Below are 24,555 nucleotides of genomic sequence, written 5' to 3' on the forward strand. Positions count from 1 at the left end.
CCATCTGTCCCATGGGGGTACGGAGAGGCAACCAGGATGGGGGGGCTGGTGCCTGCACCCCCACCCCAGCTTCGGAGGCGTGGGGACAGCAGGAGGACAGTGCTCTACATAAGCTGCTGAAATCAGGGCGCCTCCTGAGGGAGCTACAAGCTGTGGGCATAGCCAAAAAAAATAAAAATAAAAGGGAATAAGATGAGGGGGGCACAGCTTGCAGGGTGTGCTGTGTGACAAAGCCTCCCCCCAGCCATGCACATGCCAGATCATGGGATCCTATAAAAGAGGGGCAGGGCAGGGATCAGGGTTCCTCTGTTCCACACTCCCACCATGTGGCGGGGACACAGGGAAGACCTCCCCACCTTACCAAAACCCAGTTTCCCCAGGCCTCGTACATACACTTTGATCCCAGCCCTGTCCCTGGTTCCAGCCTTTTCTTTTGTAAGGCAGAAATCACCGAATCTGCTTCTATCCTCTCTTCTCATGTGTTTCTCCTATCCTATAAGCCCACTGGACTTCTCCTGGAGCAAGAACATCTTCAGAGCATCTCCCAAACCCCTTCAGAGGGTCCCTGCAGGCTTTATTTTTAGACACATTTGACTGCTGGGGCTTTCTTACACCTATTTGGGGCAGGGGGTTGTCATTCACCTTCAGGCTTTAATTTACCACAGGGACATGAAGCTGGCACGACCGAACCGCTGCCACCCCACCAAATACTGGGGTTGCTCCCGTGGCTAGCCATTGCTCCAGAGCCAGAAATGACCCTCTCTGAGGATTTTGGCCACCCAGGTGAAGCTCCAGGCAGCTTCCATGGCTCCTAAGCATCCTGCAGCACCTCCCATCCCTGCCCTGGGTCTTCTGCGAGAGAAAGGGGGACACAGGTGGAAGAACCCCAAAAGAGCCTTTTGGGGGCTGCAAGGCTGACCCCAAATCAACCTTGGTGGTTTTGGGCAGCAGAGCAGGTCAGACCTGACCACATACAAACCAAAATACTCCTAAAACTAGAGGTGACCCCATGCTGCTGCAGCTCCCTGGGGACAGCGTGGAGAGGGCTGGTGACCTCCCTCGGGGACACACCTGCCACTAGGCCTCTGCCCTCCCCAGAGGGAGAAAATTTGCTCTCGGTGACTTTACAAGGGGGTTGTACAAGGCTCTTACAGCTGGTAATTGATGCCCGGGGCTGCTAATTGCATTCTGCCCGTTTACCTAACCCGTGACTCATTCCTCAGAGCATGCAGCTGCCCCCCCCCAGGGACAAAAATGAGGTGGGCTGGGGTGTGCAGGGCAGGGGGGCGTAATGTTTGCCTTGGAGCCCTCTGCCCCGTTTCTCACCCGTGTCCAGGACTAGTTGGAGCTGGATTTTGAAAGCCTCGGGGGAGACGAGCTGGATAAAAAGAGGACCTGAAGAAGGCTGGGAGCAGGCGAGGCAGTGCCGCCTAGCGCTCGGAGAGCCAGACAGTGCCAACCTGCCTCCCAACACCACCTTTCTGTGCCTCAGATTCCCTCCTGGCACCAACACTGATGGCCCTGCAAGGTGTGTGGAAAGGTCTGCTTTATTTTTTGGGGGGTAGCAGCTACCCAAAGTGGGGGGGGCTTGCTCTTAATCCCCTCCCAACCCTTTATGGCCAGGGTCATAAGGCTGGTGGTGGCTCCAGTGCCAGCAGGGGTAGGAGGAGCTGTCAAGCTCTGAATCAGTGTCTCCCAGGGAGTGTTTCCCCTGGGTACTCGAGCACTACTTTTTCCATGCTAAGATGCAGGCTCCAGCCTCCTTCCCCTGCAATCCCATTGCCTGGGTGGAGGGGGGGCTCGCTTTGGGACCTGCCTTCTCATCAGCTCAACAAGAGCACCGCTTTGTTTGCCTGAAGGGCACCCACCCTCCCCAGGCAGCTGTGCTGGGATGCTTCCACTCAGGAGCTCTCAGCTGGAGGGAGCTCTGTTACACCCGTCCCCTCCATCGCTGCATTGCTCCAGGGCAGATCTGGGACTTTGCTCTACATTTCAGTGACTGCAGGTTAAAGTCTTTTCTTTTTCCTTTCCTCCCGCCCCCCCCCCCCCTTCCCTCTCGTCCTCGTAAAAGACACAGGCAACTGGTTTAGAGCCTGAAATAACACCTCACAGGGGACCCCTGAAGTTAATCTTTGCTTGGAGCTTCAGAAGAGCATGGCAGTAGCAGTCCCCTAATTGCAGGGGTGAGGAGGACGCAGGAGACCTCAGCCTTTGGATACTGGTGGCCCATCTTCTCCCATTGACCTACCCCATTGAGTCCTCCACTGCCACAGCCCCCATTTTCCTTTGCATCTTCCAGGAAAGATCATCTAACCCCCCCTCCCCAAACACTTGTCCCCCAGAAGGACAAGTAGCTGCTTTGTTGCTTCATGATAACCGGGGTATGGAGGGATATGAAGCTCGAGGAACCTTGGCCAGGTCATCAAGCGAGCTTTTCCCCAGCTTTCCCAACGTGACCTGCCTACCATCAGCACTGCAGAGAAGGAAGGGGCTGAAAAACAGAGGGCAAGTAGAAACGGGAGGGAATTTGATCTGTGGCATGCTCAGCCTGTCCTCTCCCAACACACCTCTTGCTGCCCTGCAGATGGCCCCCAGCTAAAGGAGGAGAGAAACACCCCCATGCATCACCCGACCCTCCCCATTAACACACGAGTCCACAGCCTGCCACCCGTCGCCGTTATGAATGGCATTTAATTCTCCTTTACACGCGGGTTGCCAGTGAAACGGCCCATTAATAATTTACAAGCCATAAAAAGTACAGCTCCCATAAAACGAGGGTTGGTTGCGTCTTAGTGTCAGTGTGGCTGTGCCTCCTGCTCCGCGGGGCAGGAGGTGAGGTAGAGGAGGACCCGGAGCACACAGTGCCACGGGGCAGGGAAGACGGAGGTGATGGGCAAAGGGTTTCAATGCGTACGTGTGAGAGAGATGCTCCTGCACGGCCTGAGCTCACACGGTTCCCCCGTGCTCCCCATCTGACCACGTACCAGAGCCCAGGGCCCAAGGTGATGGAGAACAGCCCAGGAGGCATCCAGCGGAAAGGTGGAAGGAAGACTTCTCTCCAGTAAAACATGGAAAGCTCAGGCTGGTGGGTCAACACGTGTTGTGCCCCCAACTCTTTATGTCCTCAAGGGGGCCCACAAGGCCACCTGGTGCCTTTGCTGCAGCGGAAGGTGGACACGCTACCTGGAGGAGCCCGAGGACAGCTCTTGGGGAAGGCTCTGCTACTCCGAGCTCAGCCATCGCCATCCTCAACCCAGAGCGGGCGCGTTTGCTCCTGGAAGATGCAGCCCCGCACCACCTTGGGCAGCTCCTCGGCGTGGCTCCAGGCGTGGGGCTCCACACGGGCCCAGGAGCAGGGGAGAGTGTGGAGAGCCTGCTCAGCACCACGACACATCTTCAGCACCTCCGTGTCCCGCTGGCCCGGCTTCCCCAGCAAGCTCCTGGGAAGACACAGAGACGAATGTCACCTTCACACGGGGAGATGGGGTTGCAAAAACACCAGCAAGAGCTCGCTCACACGTGCACAAAGCTGATTTTTTTTTGCCCTTTTTTCCCCCATCCTCAAACACAGCCACCTCCTCTCCCTCTGAACAAGGCATTCTCCATCCTGCCGCGATGCCCTCCATCCGTACCGCACGGTCTTGTCTTACCTGAGTCCCCTGACGTTCTTCTCGGTGACCTCGATGTGGATCACAATGGGGTATATCTCACGTTTAATTAGATCCCTCACACTCTGAACTCCCAGCTCGAGCAGGCAGTGTTTATTCTGGAAGGAAATTGAATAGATTTACTGATTTAAATGGAGAAGAAATAGCCCCAGCCCCTGACAGCCGCATTAAATCAAACTCCATACTGTGAAATATCATTGCTTTTCCGATAGTAATTCCATTAAATGTGGGATTTACAAGCAGGGCCAAGAGGGAGGGGGAGAATTAAGGAGCAGGGTCACCCACTCCATCACAGCCAGCCCAACCCAAGAGCAGCCCCGCTCAGCCATCCCATCCTTTCCTCCCACCCGAACAGGGTGCCCCGTTCCCGGCCCTCTTTCCCCAAATTGTTCAGCACCTTCTCCATCGCCTCCCGGATCATGCGGATTTGGCCACTCTCCTTCCACTCCTGGGGGCCACTTTTGGACACAGGGGGCTCCTGAGCATGGGCAGCGCTGGGATGCTCTTCTGCCAGCTTCTCTGCAAGCCAAGAGGACCAGGAGGGATGAAGAGGGAGGCATCATCCCTTCATCCCTCTTACACCTACTTCCCAGCTCAGCTCCTGCACACTTGCTGCGGTGCTGATACTTGAGTCCAGTGCTTATGGATTCTGGAGAGCGAGTCTAATTACACAACATTACACGTTGGCATGGGCCTCCTGCCACTTTCTGCTCGCAGAAAAAGCAAGATATCGCAGCTGAAGACCTTGCAGGGCAAGAGCAGCTCTTGTGTTGTGTTACAGCAGCAGCCAAAGCCAGATCCCAGCCCTGATTCCCCCCTTCCCCACTGCTCCAGCCCCTCCTTGATGAAGCACAGCAGAAAACGAATCATTTTATTTCACCAGGTTAAGTTTCACAAGTTTCTTTTAGGGGCATCAAGATCCTGTGGAAGATTATCTGGCTTGCAAGAGAAGAGCAAGAGAAAATACAGGCAATAAAGAAAAAGAGAAACATCTCAGGGCTCTCAGATCACCTTCTTTCCTCACAACAGCCAAAACTAGCGGGAGAGAATTGAGTTGTTTTTGGTTTTACGTCCCCTGCTGCAGTAAATGACTTCAAAGCATGTTCCCGTGCAATGTGAGGGGGACCCTGCAGAGGGCTCAGTAGGATAGGATATATGGCCAAGTCACTCAGCTAAGAAGCCCGGAGGCCAGAATTGGCAGAGCCATCCTTTTTCTGCAAAACAGATTTTTTCACCACCTCCATCCCCACCCCCAAAAAGCGTAGCGACTCATTTTTCAGTCCCGCAGCTGGCAAAGACTGAACTGTAAACATGGGCGAGGAGAGAGATGGAAAAAGGAGAAGAGGGAGAGGGATTTGTCCTCTGTGAAAATCCCCTCTGGGAAAAAAAAGCCCCATTCCCCAGCTGCCTACGCAGCGGTGTGTCAGCCTCGCGTTGGTGGTGGAAGGAAGGGGACGGCTGGATGCTGCCATTCCCGGGGAGGAGGGGCAGGTGGGGAGTCAAGCTGCAGATCCCACCTCAGGCAAGGGCTTCACCCCTGGGAAAAGCCACCCAGAGCTGCAAGACAACGCCACATCACTCGAGGAAAGAATGAGGATCCTCATGTCCCAAAAGACCAGAAGGGAGGGCTGGCTTCCCTCATAGCCAAAGGGACAGGGTACAGTTAGGAACAGGAGGGCACACTTTGCAATTTGCCCAAAAAACGTTGACCCCTACCTGCTGGGCACACGTGGAAGTCCAGGCGGGAGGTGGGCAGGTCCAGCAGGTTCCTGATGAGGCGCGGGGCGATGCAGTTGGGTGACAGCACCACGGGGCGCGGTGTCTGCATCACCACCGGGCGCACCAGGCTGTAAGGCTTCAGGCTCCTGTCCGGGTCTGGAAGGTGGAAATGGAGAAGAGAAAGCCAAAAAGGTGAAAATATGGCAAGGTCCCCAAGGGTGACGGGGCAGGTGTGGAGGGAACAGCTCACCTGAGCAAGGGTCCAGCCATAGCTGCTGAGGGGGCTGGCCTGAGCTCTTCTGTGGTTTGGATTTCACCAGGCGTAGTTGGTCCAAGGCCCGTTTCTTTAGCTGAAGAGGAAGGGAAGGCAACAGAGCTGAGAGCACAGCCCAACAAAAATGTGTTAAAAAAAAAAAAAAAAAAAAAGCTCTCCCTGCTGGCTTCTCCGGCTTACGTTATTTCTGTGGCTCTTCTGCTGCCCGGGCAGGTTGCTCTTCTCCTGGATCTTCAACAGCTGGTGGGCCCTGAAAAGACAAAGAGGTGGCCCTCAAGCAACTCTGGAGACCTCAGGGACCACAGCCAGCTGTAATCCTCTTCCCCAAAGCCCACAGAGCCCCTCCTGAAGCACAGGCATATCAAAGCCTTCACTCAACCTCCCAGTCTCTCAAGGACACCAAAACCCTACAGCTCTGGTTCCCAACACCAGGCGTGGGCATCCCACACTATCAAGAGGCCAATCCACGTACCCCAAGGACTCCTTGGGGATGCTCACCACAGAGAAAAGGGACAGAAAAGTAGCCCAGGTACCCCTCTGCTCTCCTCCTCCCCCCCGTTACCTGCTGTAGTTGGGCACCGTCCCCTTGTCCAGGTCCCGCATGGTCAGGGGGTCGACGCGGGAGCAGTACCACTCCAGCCGCCCTTTGTGCATGGTGTCCGTGACGTGCAGGATCTCCCGGCACTTGACACAGAGGGCGTAGGGGTCTGACGACTCCAGGAGGGGCAGGTTGGTGCGGACGTAGAAAGAGTCTCCGGAAAACTTCTTCCCTTCCTCCAGGGCTTCCCGCAGAGGCTGGTATCCTGGAGGAAGAGACGCAGGTCACCGCGGGTGGGGGCACGGTAGACCAGCGTCACCAACGCGATCGCCAAGTTCCCAGCACAGCTTTTGAGGTGATGGGGTGGGGTGGGGGTTGCAGAGGAGGCAGCCAGACAGAAGGTCTGTACCTCCATCCCGTAACTCAGAGGGTGTCACACCGGACAGGGCAAGTAACCGGAGCTACGGCCAACCCCGGTGTCACACCTCGTGGCCTAGGACCAAACAGGAGAAGAGAGAGAGAAGAGCTGAGAGGTCAGGAAGGGAAGCAGAGAGCTGAGGCTGGAAGGAGAGCCCGGCTGCCGGGGCCTCACCCTGCAGGTCCAGCTGAAAGACCAGGCTTGAGGGCTCATCCCAGTGCAGCAGGCTCAGGTAGGCCACCTCCCGCGTGCAGTTCTCCAGCGACAGCACCTCCTCCTTCAGCGACGGGACCCTCAGCTGGCAAGGAGCAGAGGCCATTAGACCCAGGGGCTGGAAGAGGAGGCTCCCCCGCAGCTCCTCACCCACCGGGGCTCACCAAGAGATGGCACAGCCCCAGGGCAAGCCCTGCAGCATCCTCATCAGCCTCCGATTCCCTCCTCTGCCTCTGATTTAGCTGTTGCCAGCCACCCCCCCCCCCCCTCTGGTTTGGATGCTGGGCTGCCTTGAAAGCAAACGCGTGTGCACAAACATGTGCGGGAGCGGAGGCAGGGAGGCTGGTTTCTTTCCAGTTACAGGTGGGCTATCAATGCGAGTGCCGTGGCAGTATTTCAAGAGGTGTCGTTCCTGCCAAAACAAATGCCCTTCCCTCCTTCCAGGAGCTTTCTTCAGAGCAATTATTCTCTGAGAGGGTCACGGAGGCCTGCGAGATCTCGCTCCAGAATTGATTGTTTTGCAACAGGCATGCGCGGGGTGCGAGAAGCGAGCTGCTCTGCAATACTACAAGGTGACAGGCAGCTCCGGGGACACGCAGCCATATTGCTGGCTTAATCCTCGTGACTCCTTTTTGTTTTTTCTCCTCCCGTAGCTGAAGGAAGCCTTTCAGAGAGTCTTGGCACCGTTGCGTGCACAGGTAGGTCTGAGTGCAGAGACCTGCGTGCCTGTTCGTGCTGCACAGAGCTCAAGGCAAGGAGCAGGATTGGGAAACGAGAGAGATGGAGGTGGACTTGAAGCTGGCCAGAAGCCAGTTTGTACCGGGGCTCGCTCCACACTCCTTGCATCCCACCTGCACCGCAAATCCCCAGCGTGAGCCCGTTCCCAGACCCACCTCAATGAGCCGGCAGCCTTCCTTGAGCCCTGCTTTCTCAACCTGTGAGCCTGGCTTGACCCACTGGACGAAAATCCCTGTCCTGTTCCCTCCGAGGATGGAGATGTCCGCTCCCAGACTCTTCTCCTGGGGTGACAGGTTGCTGGTGGGACCCATGCTGGTGAGCTGCACCACCAGGGACCTGGCAAGGAGAAACACCTCCAAGTGAAGCTTGCTGCTTTTTCTAAGGACCACGTCCCCATGCCTTGTGCCCAGCTCCAGCATTTTTATTGTATTGAACTTTATATCATGCAGGGCTCATGGTCCATCCCCAGGGCACCTGCATGGAGCTTGTGAAACCCCCGTCCCGCTCCACCCCGCCAGCCCCACAGAAGCTAAGCTGGGCTCCACCAGTCCAGTCCCAGAGTACAGAGATTCGTGCCCAGCTCAGAGAGCAGCAGTCACCTCCTGGTGACCTCCTGGCGGCTGGGGAGCGTGGACAAGCAGATCTCCGACTTCACCCTGGCGTAGGTGCTGCTGGAAGAGGAGGAGAAGGCCCCAAGCGAGATGCTAGCGAAACCACTGCCTAGGAGAGAGAGCAGGAGAGAGAGGGGGCACGTCGCCTCTTGGAGCACTGCGGGGAGACCGTGTCCACAGGATGGCATGGGGATCAGCCACCAGCATCCACCACAGGCCACGCCAGCACCAGGAGGTCCGCAGCCCATCACCCAGAACTGATAAAACCCCAGGGCAAAGGCATTGCTCTCTTCCATTTCCTACTCCCCAGCTCCAAAAGGAGTTGTCTACCAGTAAAGCTCTCCGTAAATCAAACAGAGCGGATGGAAGCTCTGCGGGGGGACAAGCTGCACCAAGTGAAGGTGTGAGGGAGGGTCAGCTCTCCCACCCCTCTCCCTCCAGACACCACTTCATCCTAGATGAGTCCTTTGGGGAAAATCCCCACCCTGGTACCTGTTGCATCTTCCATGCTGCTGAAGGAGCCACAGGACAAGCTGCAGAGGAGACACAAAGGCGAGATGAGAGGAAGCAGCTTCTCCACAGCCTGTTTTCATCCCATTTTCACCCCCAACCCCTCAGCTTTCCCACACAGAAGTTCCCACCCTCAGCCCCACTCCAGGCTCCCAGAGCCATCCTGCTCGCCCCCCCCAGAGGAGACCCAGGCTCCGGCAGCCCCCAGCAGTCACCTTTTGTAGGGCATGCACCTCTCCTCCCGCTGCCGCCGGAGGATGGAGCCGATGCAGGGAGGGAAGGGGAAGGTGGAGAGGCGGTTGATGTCCTTCTCGCTGTCGGGGGTCACCTCCTTGGGCAGAGAGAGAGAAACTCCTTGAGAGAGAAACTCCTGCTTACACCAGCACCCAGCACCCTTGTCCTTAAATCTCACTCTTAGTACATCCAGGTGCACAAGCAGCCTGTGGGACTTCCTGCTTTAGGGGGCTCAGGGGGTGAGGGTTTGAAGATTTGAAGGATCAGAGGGAAATGGGCAAGAACCTGACCCCATTAAAAACAGCAGGATATTTGCTACGGGGTATGAAATAGGATTGCTTCCCCGGGGTATGATTGCAGAGCTTACTGGAGAGGATAACACCTTACACGGGGCTGCTGATTTTTAGGGCGCCCCACGGTGACCCTGCTCCAACACCTCTGTGCCCTTGCAGGGCTGTGGGTTCCCATTACTCCCAGTGGGAACAGCTTCCCACTGCTCCCAACAGGAGCAGCTTCTCAAGGCCAAGCTCTCACCATGCTCTGAATGGCAGAGTCCCCCAGCGCGTCCACGAGCCCGCTCGCGAAGCCAGCGGGGTTGTCGGCGAGGCTCCAGGTGCTGCTGAGGTTGGAGCAGAGGGAGTAGGAAGAGCTGCACATCTGGGAGAGAAGCGAGCCGTCATCCCATTGAGTCCCCCAAAAAAATTTAGCCCTGCCCTCCTCGCTGTGCTTTCCCATCCCACCGCCCTCACCTTGCCCAGGCTGCGGTTGCCCCTGCAGCGCTGCAGCTGCGCCTCCAGCGTGCTGTTCAGCCCCTCCGCCTGGCTCAGCTTGCTCAGGAGCTCGTCCCTCTCCTCCTCCAGGGTTCGCACGCGCTTGCGGTACTGGTCCTTCTCGATCAGGCTCTGGGAGTACTGCAGCTGCACCCCGTCCCGGCTCTGGATCGCCTGCAAGGAGCCAGGCTGAGAGTGAGACGAGGAGGCGTGCGACAAACCCCCCTCTCCCACCCTGGCACTGCTGGAGAAGACCCACGAGGGAAGGAGAGGGTACCCCGAGCAGACACGAGAGCCCTGCTCCTGCCGGCGGGTGGAGAGCACTTCACCTGGTCGCGCTCCTTCTCGATCTCCTCCAGCTGCAGCAGCACAGTGTTCATGCGATGCTTGTAGAGGTCGCAGTCCTTCTGCAGGGTCCGGTACTTCAGCTGCAGGTCTTCCACCTCCTGCAGGTACTGGCAGCAGCGAGCAGCGAGCGTTAAACACTCTCAGAAGCGACTGCACAGCGGGGAAGGGGTTGGTGATGGATGCTTTACCTTATCCCTCAGCTCCTCGGCCCACTGCAGCTCACTCTGCAGGGAGTTGAGCTTCTGGCAGAGGTCCTGCCGGTCATCTTGGGCTTCCTTCCAGTCGTGCTCCAGGATGTCCAGCAAGATCTGCTCAGAGCCCGGCACTGGGACCTCACCTGGAGCCTGGGAGGGGAGGAGGCAGCGTCACCACACTGCAGGCACCGAGGGACCTCTGGACAAGTGCCCATCTTGGTGGCTCGGTGGTGGCAGCACGATTCCCCTCATCATTTCTCTGTGAACCTTCTGTGCCCTCAAAGGCACGGAGAGATGCTTGTGAGCACACCCAAGGGTCACAGAGCTGGGAAGAGCGACCCTTCGCTGCCCAGACCTTCCCAGAGAGCCCTCCCAGCCTCGAGCTGTCTGTGACTCCGAGGCAGCTCTGCCCTGGGGGGTACCTGCAAGGTGCCCTGCAGCTCCTGCAGCGATGCCATCAGCCGCTGGTTCTCAGCCCACAGCTCGGACACGGTGTCGGGGTGGCCCCGCTCCTCCGCCTCCCGCTGGGGCACCACGGCTGCCTGCTTCCTCAGCAGGCTGCACTCCTCCTCCAGGCTGGTGACTTTGCATTTCAGCTGGTCCACCTGAGGAACACAGGGGAACAAATATAGGCTGGCACACGTGCCCGCCCCGGCACCTCTGCCTCAGCGGGAGAGTGGAAACTGGGCAGAAAAACGCCCTTTGAGGCCAGGAAAACAAGGGCTGGCAACCACGTGAAGGAGCATCCTTGAGCTGGGGCAAGGTTTGCACAGCTGTGCCCAAAAGCATTTCCCTGCAGGACGGAGGAGGAGGATGCACGTGAATCAAATTTTTGCATAAACACTTTCAGTCTCCAGCTCCTCTCTTTGCACGACTACTTTCTGGCTGCCTCGGGGCATCCGCAGTGCAGCTGGCCTTAACCCTGGGGGCCTCCTGCATGGTGCCAGGGCCAGCAGCTGAGAGTCCCCTCAAAGGCTTTCCAGCTCCTGGAAACATTCACGGCAGAAAAACCCACTGAAGGCAATGTAGGGCAGGGGGGTGAGCTCAAGGGAAAGTGGGCTGGCACCTCGTGGCCCACCCGGCTCCTAGAGGGGTTTCTCCACCCCACAGTCACCCGCAAGCAATTAATTCACCTCTCTGCTCTGAGAGGGTCTGGGAGAGCTGGCACAGGCAGGCAGGCCAGACAGAAAGCAGGGGAGGATCCTGGCACGGGCAGAGCGGGATGAGGATCGAGAGGCACCCACGGGGCTGCACGAGGAGCGCAGAGCAGCAGGGAAATGCCAGGAGGCACCTAAGTAGCTGGGTTATTAATAGGTTCGAGGCATTTTGGTCCTTGCCCAGACAGGAAACAGGCGCGTGTTTGCTGGAGGTGAGAGCTTGGCAGCCGGAGTGCAGCGTCACGAATCCCTTCAGGTATGCAGCGTGAGTCTCAGGAACGTCAGCGGAGGACGAGGAGGCGGCAGGGAGTGTCGGAGGGGGGGGAAAAATGGGCTGACTCTCGGCCAAAGTGCCAAGGCATGCCGAGCAGCTCCACACCGTACGTGCCCAGGGCAGAAACCACGTGCAAGGGCATCTCAAGGTGCCAACAGCCGAGCTGAGCAAGGCACCACCCCACACACGGACATCCACGTGCGCCCCTCTGAGCCGTGCCACCCCGCTCAGCCCCCCAGAGGCTGTAGGAACCGTCACCCACCCCGCTAAAAAGTCACCTCCTGGCCCCCTACCGCCAGCTGCAGGTCCCGGCTGCGCAGCACGGCCATGTTCTTCTCCTCGCAGAGCTGGGCGTAGCGCATGGCCATCATGTAGTTCTCGTCCTTCAGCCTCAGCAGCTCCACGCTGTTGGAGTCCCACTCCTCCCGCAGCCGCTGGCACCGCTCCTGCACCTTCAGCAGCTCCTGCAGCCGCTGCTCCAGCCGGGCTTGCTCCTGCTCCATGGCTTGGTTTTTCGCCTGGAGCTGGTGCTCCTTCAGCAGGTGCTCTTTCCTCTGAGCCCTCATCTTCTTCACCTCCACCAGCAGGAACTGAGTGAGCCCCTCAGGGCCTTCTTCGTCTGGAGGAGACAAAGAGGAATTAAGTCCCGATTTCCAAGACACGGGTAACCCCCAAAAAAGCAGCCTGAAAATTTGTAGTGCACCAAGGCCCATCACACGCTTTTCGGTCCCCTCAGCCTGTTACACACCCATTTGGTTCCCTTCCTGCCGGATCTTTAGCAGGGCCGTCAGGGTTCACTGCTCGCAGGTAGCGTGAACCTGGGTTTTACGCATGCACGCACCCATGCCCACACTGCTGGCCCTTCCCATGCCGCCGAAGGGAGGACAGAGAGCCTGCCCCTACCCAGGATCATGGAGCAGCGCTGGGCTGGCTCCCTCCCCGTGAGCCGGGTGTAGTGCTCGGGGTAGTAAAACTCCAAGGACTCCAGGAAGGCTTCGTAGCCTCGCTTCCCGCGCCGCCGAAGGATGTCCATCAGGTAACCTGGGTAAGGGATAAGGAGTTAGCATGTGACAGAGAAAAAAAAAAGGCATAGCCCAGCTTCATGACACAAAATAGCCTCTCCAATTCTACTTCCACCACAGAGGAGGAGACGGAAATCTGGCTGCAGAGCATCTCGTGGGCCAAAAAAAGCCAGGGCAGCGCTGCTGTGTGAGGGACCAGGAGGTCAGAACACCCCAAGCCTGGGAGCATCCGCTGTGTGTCACGTACAGGTGTCCCCCCACAAACCAGACCCGTCTGTGTTTTCTCCCACCTGTCTGGTTGCTCTTGCAAGGGAACCGGCACGAATTCAGCACCTCCTCTTCATCCTGCTCGTCTATCACGCGGCACTGGCGCAGGTAGGGGGTGAGCTTGGCCGGGTTCAGGGAGCGGGTCAGCTGGTGCCGTGCGCTCTCGATCTTCTCCCAGATGGCATCTTCTTCCTCCTCCTGCTCCGAGAGGCTGCAGGCTTGGAGAGAGGCATTCTCCAGGGCTGGCGGGATAAAAGGAGGGAAAGTCTGAGTGATGGAAGAGCACGGGGTGAAAGGTACAGGGGAATGAGTCAAGGTATGATCCTGCAAATGATTCAGTCTTGCGCCCAGACTCAGGTACTTCAGAAGTCAGCTTATAGACAAATGGGTCCAGTGGGGCCTTGATGGGGCCTCTACCACCTTAGACACGTAGGAGGCAGAAGGCAGCGGTGCATGGGGTAATTAAGAGTGCATTTTAGTGGGAAGCCTAGGGAAGATGTCACCTTCAGCCCCGCAGCACGGAGCAGCTTGGCTGCAGGTAGCGGAGCCAAACGGGAATGTCAAAAATGTGTTTTCCACGAGTCTCCCACACATGGGTGTGGAAGCGGAAACATTCGGCAACACGGGAAGCTTGCTCTCAGCCAAAGCAAGATGCATCCCCTCCACTTAACGGCCCCGAAGCCCTTACAGCAGCAGTGAGCCTGCCCCATTAAGCCCTGCAGGCTGTGATGGAGCAGCAACCCGCAAGGAGCTCTCTTCCCACCTGGGCATCAGCTCAACCAGCCCATCCATCTTAATTTGACAAAGAAATCCCGTTTCCCCAGCCAGCACAGATCCCTTTAGCTGGCAAGACAAAGCCAACTCCTCGCCAGCGTGCGCCATCACCTCCCCTCCGGTGCTGGCACCACGTCCAGCTTCCTACCCCAGCCACACAAACCAAACGTCCCCAGCGGCAGTGCAAAGGTTCACGCTGCGTGAAAGCAGAGGGAAGAATATCTCCCGCTCTTTTTTTTTTTTCTTTTTTTTTTTTTTTTCCCCTGTGGCGAGGCTGATATCACGCTATTTCAGCCGGCCAACTCGCACAGCGAGGAGGACGGCCCGGAGAGCCGCGCTGAAGTCAATCCTCCCAGCAGAAATACGGGGGCTCGGGGTCTGCTGGGTGCAGGGTAACAAGAGGAGAGGACTGTCGGACACACTAAAGGCACTCAAGTGTCTGATTTCAGGCACCAAAGGGCTTAGGAGCCTAAATACCGACGCAGATCTGGATCGCTCCAGTTCCATTCAAAGGGAGCTGAATAGGGAAAACGATCCGCGTTTCTTACAGGGTCAAGAGACGAGTAGGTGGGGAGACCGAGAGCAGGTAACAGCAGCCGTGCTGTTTCGAGCCCTGCCGCCTCTCAGACCTTCAGACCAAAGCAGGGGGCTCCGGGACGGGGGTCCCGAGAGCTGGGGGCGCACGGGGGGGTCCCCTTACCTTCCATCCCGGCTCCGCGCCGCTCCTGCAGGTGTGCCTGGAGCGCTCTCCCCACCCCGCTGCACCTTTCCTCCTCCTCCTCCTCTTCCTCCTCCTTCCCTCCCTCCCTCCCTCCCTCTCTCCGTTCTCCGCCCGGCTGGGAGGGCAGGCAGCCGGCTCCCCTCCCCTTTTCCCTTTCCCCAAGCAGCCTCTCCCCCCGGCTCCGAGCCCCTGGGGCTGCTCCTCACCTGGGCGAGGCGGGGACGGGTCCTCCTGTGCCTGCGCTCCCGTCTCCTCTCCGCCGACAGCCCCGGGGCTGGAGCCGCTCTCCGGAAGGATGTGGCTCGCCAGCAACTTCTCTTCCGAAACGCAGCCGGCTTCAGCTCCCCGCAGCCTGCCGGGGAAAGGAAAGGAAAGGAAAAGGGGTGCCCGGCTCGGCGTCCCCTGGCCGGGGAGGAGAGCTCCAGATCAGCGCCGGGGCGCTCCCGTGGTTGGGGCGCTCCCAGGAATTACAGCCCGGCCACCCCTTGTGCTGGATGGAGAGGGTTAGGAGCAAGGGGAGAAAATAGGAGCGGCTGGAAAAAAGCTCGATCCAGGCCGAGGAGAGGTGCCCCAGCCGAAATTTTGGCCCCCGAGCAGCGGCTGTGGGTGGAGCTGGGCGTGGAGGCACCCCCGGGGCAGGGTGACTGAGCCCTGCCCGCGGCGTGCGGGGGCCTGCACCGCCAGCCTGACCCTGCACGGGGCTGCCCGGATGGGGGAAGATGCCAGGAGCCTTCCTCATTCCCTCTCCGAGCTGCCACAGCCGTCCAGGAGCGGGGCTGGAGCATCCCAGCAGGCACACGAGGCTTAGCCCCTGCCACCAACCCCGCTGCCCAAACCCATGCCGTGCCACTGGGACCAGGAGGGGTCTGGCAGAGGTGGAAACCACAGAAGCCAAAGTGTGAAACAAGCTTCAATGAGGAGCCAGACCACCCGTCCTAAAGGAGCTGTGGGGTTCCCACTGGACCCCAAATGAATATCTCGCATCGTTGCCCCTCCAGGGGCTGATGCGTCCCCTCCGGACCCCATGGGGATCCTGCAAAGCGGTCGTGGGGGGAGGGAGGCTGTCGCAAGCCCACTTCCCCATGCTGCCGTGCTCTTCGCAAGCACAACCACTGCCTGAGACCAGCTTTTGAGACTCGCTCCCTAAATTTTCCTCCGCGCACCGCACGGCTTCACGGACCTCGTGTGCAAACACCGTGCGCTCACAGTTGGTTTTGGCAAACGCCCCCTCTGCTTGCACGGCCCCCGTCCCACCCGCTGCCACCCCGAGCGTATGAATTCGCTGCTGACTCATCCTCCCTGCCAGGCATCCCAGCAGCTGCCTTCCTCCCCCACTTTGCCCAGCTCTCCCCCAAAAAACGAGACGCAAAGACCACCACGGGCTCTCCGGGCAGGACACGGCTCCGTCTCCAGCCCTTACCTCCAGCTGTCAGTGGGCTGAAAACAAGCAGGAACGAGGCTGCCCGCAGGGAACGACTTCTGACTCAAGCCATGTCAGTGTTTTCCTGCTAGTTATTCTCTTGCAAACAGCCCGGGTCTAGCGAAAAAGATTTCCTGAGCAGGATACCACACGGTGATGGGAGGCGAGATCTTCGCCGTCGCGATAAAAGCCCCAAACGGGCTTGGTTTCTCTCATTCACCCAGACAGGGACAGACTCAAGGCTGGTGTCAAGGAAACCTCTTCCTCCACCCTCCCTGACCTCACGGGCAGTAGCTCTGCTGCTTCGTGACTCAGAGTAAGCCCAAAGCAGACACAGCACTTCCCACATCAAGCCTTAGCTGCTGCTTTTGCTCCTGGAGGGGCTCGGAGATGGGCAGGTGCCCCAGGACCACAAAACCACCCCAGCAGATCAGGCAGACAGCTCCTGAAAGAAAGATGTCCTATCCCATTTTATTTATTTTTTTGCCCAGGGAACGTGGGCACAGCAGTGAAGACCTCTCCTTTTGGGGGAGAACCGTCGTGGTACCAGACACCCAAAGTTTGTCACAGTGCCACCACAGCCAGGTCTCACATTTCCGAATTACCCCAACTTCTGTGCTGCCACAGCCGAGTTCCCACCAGGAATGTCATCGTGGGGTGCTCGGGTGGGTAGGTGGTTTTTCGTTGTTGGCTTTTTTTGTCGTGTTTTTGTGTTTTTTTTTTTTTCAACTCCTGACCAAAATAGTCGCACTGGTAAGACTTTCCAAACACCGCTGGCTCACACAGGAAGCCTATGACAGGCCAGCGAGCGGTGAGCCATGCGATGTTTCCACCGAGGGAGGAAGGGCTTAGCACATGGAGCCCACAAAGCCATGGGTTTTCGGCGGCGGCTCGTGGTGTGGGGCTGACTGGTGGGCACCCTTGGAGGTAGGCGAGCTCCTGAAACCGCCTTAGAGAGGCCTGAGGTGGTGAAGGGATTAAATTCCTGATCGTGTGGATGAAATGCCGTCGGTGTAAAGCTCAGCAGACGGTGAGCTCAGATGCGTTGTAAAATGCTGCCTATGCTTCTGCCTGCGTTACAAACCTGCCCTGAAACACCTTACCTACACGGTAACATGAGGTGGTCACAATGTTTTCAAAAAAATACCTCTTTTTGTGCTTTTTGCCCCATCAAAATATGCCATTTTCCTCACAGCCAAGACTTGTATCTTCTGATGAAGTTCTTGGGGGGAGGTTCGCCAAGGTCCCTGGTGCTCTCTCTGGTCAAGCCTAGAAAGAAAACCCAAAACACCTCCCCTTGAACTTTCCCTCTCTTTATTAGCTGTCCCAACGCACAGCTCTGTGTCACAAAACCTCTCCACAGCTTGGTTCCCACGTGGAACAAAAACACACGCAGAAAGCTCGGAGGATGTGAAACAGATTTCTCAACCCCAGCCTGCTCTGAGCAGCTCGCGCACTCGCACCAGGTTAGATGGCACACACAAAAAGACACTTTTATTTTTCCTCTCACCTATTTTTTTTCCTCTCTTCCTATTTTTGACTCTCACCAAGCTCAGGGTTTATATGAACAGCCTTTGCAAGGGCTCTGAGCGCCTGCTCATCCCCCTGCTGCCTTTCAGAGCCATGACAGGCCAACAGCTTCACGGTGGTGTAGGTGACTGCAGAAGGGGGGGAATGAGCCCCCCGGAAAGGATGAGCGGCCCTCCTGGCAGGAAGGAAATGCACATAAATGCCTGTGGAGATAGGAAAACGAGTGAATGTTTCCTTCAGTATTCCTCCCCCTCACGCACACGCCCATTGCCTGGAGCTAAAGGAGGCAGAAGCGTCTGGGAGCTTCTCGGGATGGTCTTGGCAGCGCATCGCCATCCTCATCGGGGCATATCCAGCTGTGGGGGGTGGCAAGCGAGAGCTGGATTAGGGCAGGCTCATGGGATTCGAGTCCCTAAAATGGGCTTCCTCACTCTGAAGCTGCCCGACTGCCCATGGCCAAGAGCCTGAGCCAACAGGGCTGAGCCCGCAAGTCTCCTCGCACGCCTCTCCCACCTCAGCCCTGCTCCCGGCTGCCTTAACTCCAGCAATAAGGGAAGGAACCCACAGAGGGAACGACCCCAGCTGCGTTTTAATTGCAGCAGGCAGCAGCTCGCCAAAGCCACCCGCTGCTTGCCTTGCATGCTGAGGCTGCGGCCACCAGAGGTCAATGTGGCCACATCAACCTCAACCCGTCGGGCGCCGCACGCAGCCCCTTTGGAGCAGAAGCGTGGAGCAGGTACAGCTTCCCACCTCTCCAGAAATGATTTGGGGATAGGTTTGCACGTGAGCCAACGTTCAAAGCATTCGTCGCAATGTGGCTTTGGCGTTATCCTGGGAAACAGGGCTGGAGAACGACAACGTCCCCAACGAGCATCCTGCAAGTGCGCGGCGTGTAGGCAGGAGGATGGCAGAACAGAAATTTCTGTGCAGAACAGAAATTCCCCCTGTGCCCCCTTCAGCAGAGCTCCAGCTGGAGGTATGTAGGTGCCCGATGTAGGGGGAGCTCCCCAAAGCTCTCTGCTGCTACAATATTTGGGGCTTTGAGTGCGTGGGCTGCCAGAGTAGATGGGCAGGCGTGTTGGCTTTTCTCCTTGCAACCCATCCGAGCTCCAGCGGCGTGCCACCACCGCTTGTAGCACTGCTCCAGAGCCATGGGGTGTCACCACACCACCATCCAACCCCCTGGGGGAGGAGGTGGCTGGGGCAGTGCCAGGGCAAAGCCCCAAAGCTTTGGGTCAGCGTGGCCTCATTACTGGAGCCCATGCACAGGACGCGGGGAGCCAAGGGCTGCGCCCGTTCCTGGCAGGCACCAGGGCTCCTTGCTCCTTGCTGCTGAGGCCTTTCCCAAACCTTTTCATGCTGGAGATGCTGTATCCACGCCAACTCCACCCCTAAAGGGGCCGTGATTCCCCTTTTATCCCATTAATGTTACCTGGTGGGATCTGCTCTCCCCGGGCACCTGCTGGAGGTGAAGTTGCACAACCCACCCCTCAACCCACGTTCAGTACGGCCAAGGGCTACCAAGCTGAGACCTGACAAATTCGGTGCAAATTATGGTGCCCGAAGTAAAGGCATAGCATCTGGGACCTTATTTCCTCCTCCATGAACCACCAGGGCTGTGGGGATGCCCTGCAGGATGCGGCCCTGGATGCTGCAGGACACCCTGCAGCCCTTCTGCCCGCTGTGTGCTGGAGCCATCGTGGGTAAATGTGTCATTTGAACGCCTCCCCTACACATTCCTCCACGTCTGGTGTTCCCATAGCCGACATACATATGCATAATGCATACATACATACACCCAGCTGCCTCCCTGACTCACCCCCAGCACCACTTGGCCCTCCAGACCATCCCACGGAGACCAGCTGAGATGGGGGATAAGCCCTTTGTCGGCTCCGACAGCCACGGGAGGAATCAGAGGCTGGGATGCAGAGGGAGCCGTGCTTCTCTTCCCAGCCCCAGCCTTCCCCCTCGCCCCGACCTCCACAGCCCCAGCCCCAGCCCTGCGGGAGCTGGGTGCCCTGGGAGGGAGCCGAGCCTCGCCGCGGGGATGCAATCCCCGGCGCTCGCTGGAGCCCGCCCAAGAGCGAGGCGCTTTCCAAGCCCTTTCCCTTTCTCGGGGGTCTGTTAGTCACATAAACAGGAAAAGCCTGGCTCTCTCCTCCCCCCCAAATCCACTCCAGTGTGATGCAAGCCCCTGCGCCGGGCGGCTGGCCCCACGGGAGGAGCTGCCGCCGGCCCCTGACCTCCAGGCTCCGCGTTTCCTGCGGCAGCCAAGGAGGGAGACGAGGCCCCTTCTTCCAGATGCCGGGCATAAAGGGGCCTCTGCGGGCCGGCCCCAAGGAGGAGAGGTCGTAGCCAACCTTCCCCAGCAGCCTGGGGGACGCGGAGGTGCCAGATGCCCCGGCAGAGGTCGGAGCATCCCTGGCACCCCAAGCACCCCAAGCGAGGGGAGCGCAGCCGAAATGAGAGGGCGAGCGCCGCTCGCCAGCCCCGTCCCTGCAAACCCTTCTTTATCTCCTGGCACTTATTTCTGGCAGCTCTGTGGTGTTCCCTCCTAAAACCAAAGGCATCCGCGCTGGGCTGGGAGGGCGTGCGTGCGCTCCTCCAGCTCACGCTCGCTGCTGACCCTCATCGGAGGCAGATCTCTGGAGGGGAGAGAAAACCCAGCCTCAGGGCAAGCAGTCGGGGTGAGAGGCAGATTCCCTTTCCCAGCTCCCCGTCTGTGCTTTCCCACCGGGCTCCGTGCCAGCCCGGGCTCGTAAAAGCCCCGGTGGGCAGCCAGAGGTGATGCCGTGGTGCCAGCTGCCGGAGGAGAGCGGGCAGGGCAGGATGGCATCCCGAACCCAGCCCTCTCGCATGCCTCGGCGCTGACTTCCACTCTGCCCTGGAATGCGCCCGGCAGCAGCATGTGGGAAAGTGGAGTCAGCAGAGACCTTGGATGTGTCAGCTCCCATCTGAGTAAACAAGAGGAGCCCTGGCAAGCGTTCAGCCCCGAGCATCCGAGACCTTGAGAAGGGGTCTGTGGAGACGGGAAGGTGCTTCTTTCCCCTCCCTGCGAAACAGCCCCTAACCTCTGCCCCACCTCAGGTGCTCGCTCCGTCTCCTCGTACCCCAACCATGCCCGGAGAGGTAATGGGCAGGGGACCCAGCAGCTCCCAGCACCGAGGGCGGAAAGGAACACCTCCCTGGCTGCAGCTGGGGGCATTCCCAATGCAGGGTGCCAAAACCATCCCCGCACCATCCCCACAGGTTTTATAGGGTCAAAGACAAGCGAGGGGTTGCCCCAGCGTGCACACACGCTCCCTGTGCCCACTGGGTGTCGGTGCCTCCATCGCCTCCTCCACCTACAGGAGACCACCCCACTCCCCTCTGCACGGGAGGCTGGTTTGGGGTTAGGGACACAGCAGGAAGGCTGCGGGAAGGCACCCCGCGTCCCAGCAGCTCTCCTGGCATCGCCCCTCACCGTCTCCTCGGGGCGGCCGAGGCCGTGCCTCCTCCTGGCCGGGGGCCCGCGTCCCCTATCGCTGCTGGCCAGGCGCTGACGCCGAGAGAATGAGCCATTGTTTCCCGGCCCCGCGGCCTCTTCCTGTCCCCGTAGGGCCCAGAGACAAACAAAAGCGGAGCCAGACGCTTTGGGGAGGAGGCCCGGGCCTGCTCCCCTCCTCCAGATCCCGCAGCAGCCCCTTAGGCAGGCGGGCAGGCAGACAGACGGATGCCCGCCTTGGGGGAATGGGCAGGGACACCCCTATTTTTAGCCGCCTCTGCACCCCACCCCCTTCCTTCCGTGGCCAAAAATACGCGGGCTGGATGGACAGGCAAAATCATTAAGATTAAAGAGGCGTCCAGGCCCTGCTTCCACCCGCTCCCCTCGTCCCTTGGACCAGGACGTGGCAATGCCCTCACCCCGGGGATGATTTCTCTCCTCGTCCCCATCCCGCCTTCCCTGTACCCACGCTCCTACAGGGAGGGAGAACGATGTCTGAACACCCCTCCTCGAGTCCCTCCTCCACCTCCGCAGGGTTCGTGAGGAGGAACTGGAGAATCAAGTGGTGGGAGACACCGTACCCATATTTACATCGAGATTTGCATCTCCCTTCCCAGCGCCCGGAATCACCGGGGTGTTTCCAGGCCACGAGCTTCCAGGGTTGCTCCTGCTTTATGCAGCATGCCCCCAGCCATCCCAAAGCACCCTTTCCCTCCTGTCCGTGCCAAAAGGAGCACAGATTTGGGGTCTGCATCTCCCTCCACCCTCCCAAACCCCTACACCTGTGGCACTGCGGGCAGGACAAGCACACAAGGAGAAAGCCATGGGGGAGAGGAGGAAGGAGGACGAAAACGTTTGGGATAGGAGGAGATGGGCTTGCCAGCAAGCCTGGGAATTCATCGCTACCTCCTCCTGGGCTTTGGCAAACCCCAAGACTTCGCATTCCCAGCCCGGGTCCCCTGGGAGAAGCATCCCCTCCTTTGCGAAGCCCACAGGCAGGACATGGTCGCTCCCATTCCCTCGGCCCCCCGCTGCTCCAGAGCAGAGGAAAATCAGAAATAGGCTCCCAAAACGTCCCACCCCTCTTCCCAGCCCCAGCACCGCGTGCAGGGGATATGGGGACGGTGCGGGGCCCTGTGGGGTGCCACCAGAGGGGAAATCACCCCCAAAGCTGCCAAGAGAGCGACAGGCAGGAGCTGAAAGGCACCAGGCAGGACTCATCCATCACCCACAGCGGGGTGAGGGAACCCGGACCCACAGCGGGACGTGCAGTGGGGCAGGGACACCCCCCCCCCCGGCCCCTCTGTGGCAGCGGGGGGCTGCCGGCAGCGCCTCCCATCCCGCGCGGTATGCAGCCGCCGCGAGGAGAATGGAAACATCTGGAAGTGGCCCGCAAACGAGCGGCGCTCCCAGTTAATGAGGAAATATGAGCTGGGGAGCCTGGGCAGCAACAGGATATCTGCCGCTCGTGCGCCGAGCGGGCGCCCCTGCCCGCCTGCCCTCCCCGCCGCCCGCCGTCCCCGGGGAAGTTTCCAGGGATGGGGGGGTCCCGGCCCTAAGCTGGGGTGTCCCCGGGCACCGGAGAAAGGAAGAAAAGGGATTTTTCATCCCCAAAAGGAAGTCCTGCAGCCCCTCGTCGCCCTGTGGGGCTGCAAAGGAAAATGGGGAGGGGGGCAATTTGCTCAGCCCCATCTTTGAGATGCTGCAGGAATCAAAGCCGGCAGCCTGCGGGGAGCTGCGGGGCCACCCAGCTGCTCGGATGATAAGCCCGATGCCCAGACTGGTCCTGCTGCCCCTGGGGGGGTGAGGCTGCAGAGGGATGAAAGGCTGGGGGTGACTCAGGGTAAATGAGGCAGCCAGGTGTCTGGGGAGATGGGGCTGGGAGGGATCCGGGCATTAGCTCTTGCCCAGGGCACCCACGGGTGCTGCGGTGGCTCTGCAAGACCGTCCAGACCCACAGCATCGCTCGCAGGGAGGAGGACAAGAAAAAAAAAAGAAAGGAGGAGGGGCTGGGGTGTAGGGTTTGATGGGTTTGGTGTCAGGCAGGGGTCTAGGAACTGCACTGCCCAGGTGTAGCCGGTGAGGCTGATCCACCAGGATGGATGGCGAGCCCCAGAGCTGGCGTTCACGCACCCTGCAGGGCTCCAACCCACTCCAACGCCGTCCCCGAAGGGGTAAAACCCGACAGCCTGGCTCGGGGAGGGTGCAGAAGAAGGGGGGTTTCCAGAAGCTTTCCTGGAAATGGAGCAAGGCCTGGCCCCAGGATGCAAAGATGCTCCGAGCACGGGCAAGGAGGAGGAGGAGAAGGAGGAGGAGAAAGAGAAGGAGGGGAAAGAGGAGGAGGAGCGGGCGACCCGCGAGGAGCAGATCGTGGCCCCTGCCCCATCTGGAAGAGATTTGTTCTGCATTCCCCGGCAGAGGCGGCTGCCTTCGCTCCCCACCACAGCCCCCACTGCAGGGCACCGGGACGGGGATGGGGATAGAGGTACCCCAGCGGATGGAGAAGGAAGAATGAGTCTGCCCCAGTCTCTCCCACCACCCCGCTGGCTTTTTTGGGGGCAGGACACGTGAGAAAAAGGTGCCTACTACAGCTCTGGCAGGCTGGGAGGCTGTAGGTCATGGGTTCTCCTTTTCCCACCGGTGGCACAGCTCCGTCCACTTCAGACCTGAGTTCCCGTCTCCCCCCGAGATGCTAAAAGGAGGCCTGGACCAAAACACACAAGGCTTGTGCTCGTCTTCCCCGTCATATCTGGCTTCCACGGAAGGCAGAAAATGCAACCCTCCCACTTCACAGGGGAGCAGCCCGAGGCCGAGAGGCTGATGCTGTGCCAAAACCCTACTGCAAGCCTCCGAGCGAAGAGGGAAGCACCGAGCTGGTCTGCTGGGAAGCGGCACGGAGCCTGCCTCCAGCAAACAGCTTCCCCTCCTTCTCTCAGACAGCACAGACACCGAAATCCAGCTTGGGGTCACTCCCTGGGAAGGATAATCCTCAGGAAGCAAGGATCCCAGGGGAGGTGCAAGCAAAATAAGACCTTCTGCCAACAGCAGTGGTTCATGACCAAGGGCATGGTGCCCATCCTGAACAGGGCAGCTCGGCAGGGTCACCCGATCCGAGCAAGAGGCTCCATTTTGACATCTCCTCCGCAGACATCTTGTCATCCCTCCAGCCAGGCCCTGCTCAACCCCAACAAGTCTCATCTCGCCTCCACCAGCGGAGACACCTCCCTTCTCCTCCACGGGGCCACGAGCAGCGCTTGTGCCTGGCCAAGCAGCCCTCCAGCAGGGCCTCCGAGCCTCATCTCCGGGCCATGGGGTCACCGGGGACGTTGGCAAGGCTGTGCCCACCGGCAGGCTGCCCCTTGGTGGCACCGAGAGGGGACAAACAAGGAACAAGGCGTGATGCCAGCAGGATGTGGTGTCCCATGGGTGGGCAGAAACTCATAGCATGAAGGAGGAGAGCACTTCCTTGAACCTACCACAGTGCCTCTGACATAACGCTTGTCCTGACCCCGTAACGCTTCTCCTGACCCCATAACGCTTGTCCTGAACCCCTAATGCTTGTCCTGACCCCGTAATGCTTGTCCTGACCCCGTAACACCTGTCCTGACCTCATATTTCTTGTCCTGAGCCTGTGGCACCTACCTGGCCCATGCTGCCTTCAGAGAGGCTGC

At 59.2% G+C, this 24,555-nt stretch overlaps 1 protein-coding gene and 1 long non-coding RNA gene across 3 annotated transcripts; both read right to left on the minus strand.

Annotated features, from left to right (window-relative positions):
• Window positions 1–2,666: 2,666 nt before the first annotated feature.
• Window positions 2,667–22,050, minus strand: CARD10 (caspase recruitment domain family member 10). Of its 2 annotated transcripts, XM_084505722.1 has the most exons (22): window positions 21,791–22,050; window positions 14,657–14,802; window positions 12,979–13,197; window positions 12,570–12,707; window positions 11,960–12,285; window positions 10,658–10,840; window positions 10,230–10,385; window positions 10,023–10,148; window positions 9,673–9,867; window positions 9,458–9,580; window positions 8,905–9,020; window positions 8,672–8,712; window positions 8,168–8,288; window positions 7,724–7,904; window positions 6,792–6,915; window positions 6,224–6,464; window positions 5,842–5,911; window positions 5,638–5,737; window positions 5,385–5,543; window positions 4,066–4,187; window positions 3,651–3,766; window positions 2,667–3,440 (listed from the first exon to the last, which is right to left on the minus strand). In XM_084505722.1, the coding sequence occupies exons 1-22, from the start codon at window positions 21,898–21,900 to the stop codon at window positions 3,233–3,235; spliced, it is 3,321 nt and encodes a 1,106-aa protein (XP_084361848.1). In that variant the 5' UTR covers window positions 21,901–22,050; the 3' UTR covers window positions 2,667–3,232. The 2 variants fall into 2 exon arrangements, with proteins under 2 accessions (XP_084361848.1, XP_084361849.1); XM_084505723.1 differs by lacking the exons at window positions 14,657–14,802; window positions 21,791–22,050 and adding an exon at window positions 14,430–14,496.
• LOC311429661 lies at window positions 16,328–19,353 on the minus strand. Its single transcript, XR_014688331.1, has 2 exons — window positions 19,220–19,353; window positions 16,328–17,603 (listed from the first exon to the last, which is right to left on the minus strand). It is a non-coding gene; the product is annotated as an uncharacterized lncRNA (long non-coding RNA).
• Window positions 22,051–24,555: the final 2,505 nt, after the last annotated feature.

This window comes from Aythya ferina, assembly GCF_964211825.1.
Source record: "Aythya ferina genome assembly, chromosome: 1".
Lineage (NCBI taxonomy): Eukaryota > Metazoa > Chordata > Aves > Anseriformes > Anatidae > Aythya > Aythya ferina.

Coding starts and splice junctions, on each gene's coding strand:
- CARD10 (XM_084505722.1), bottom strand. CDS start 21,900: ATGGGAGCGACCATGTCCTGCCTGTGGGCTTCGCAAAGGAGGGGATGC. Junction 14,803..21,790: donor TTGCCAAAGCCCAGGAGGAG/GTAGCGATGAAT, acceptor TTTCCCCGGCAG/GCTGCGGGGAGCTGAAGCCG. Junction 8,713..8,904: donor AGGTGCATGCCCTACAAAAG/GTGACTGCTGGG, acceptor TCTCCTCTGCAG/CTTGTCCTGTGGCTCCTTCA.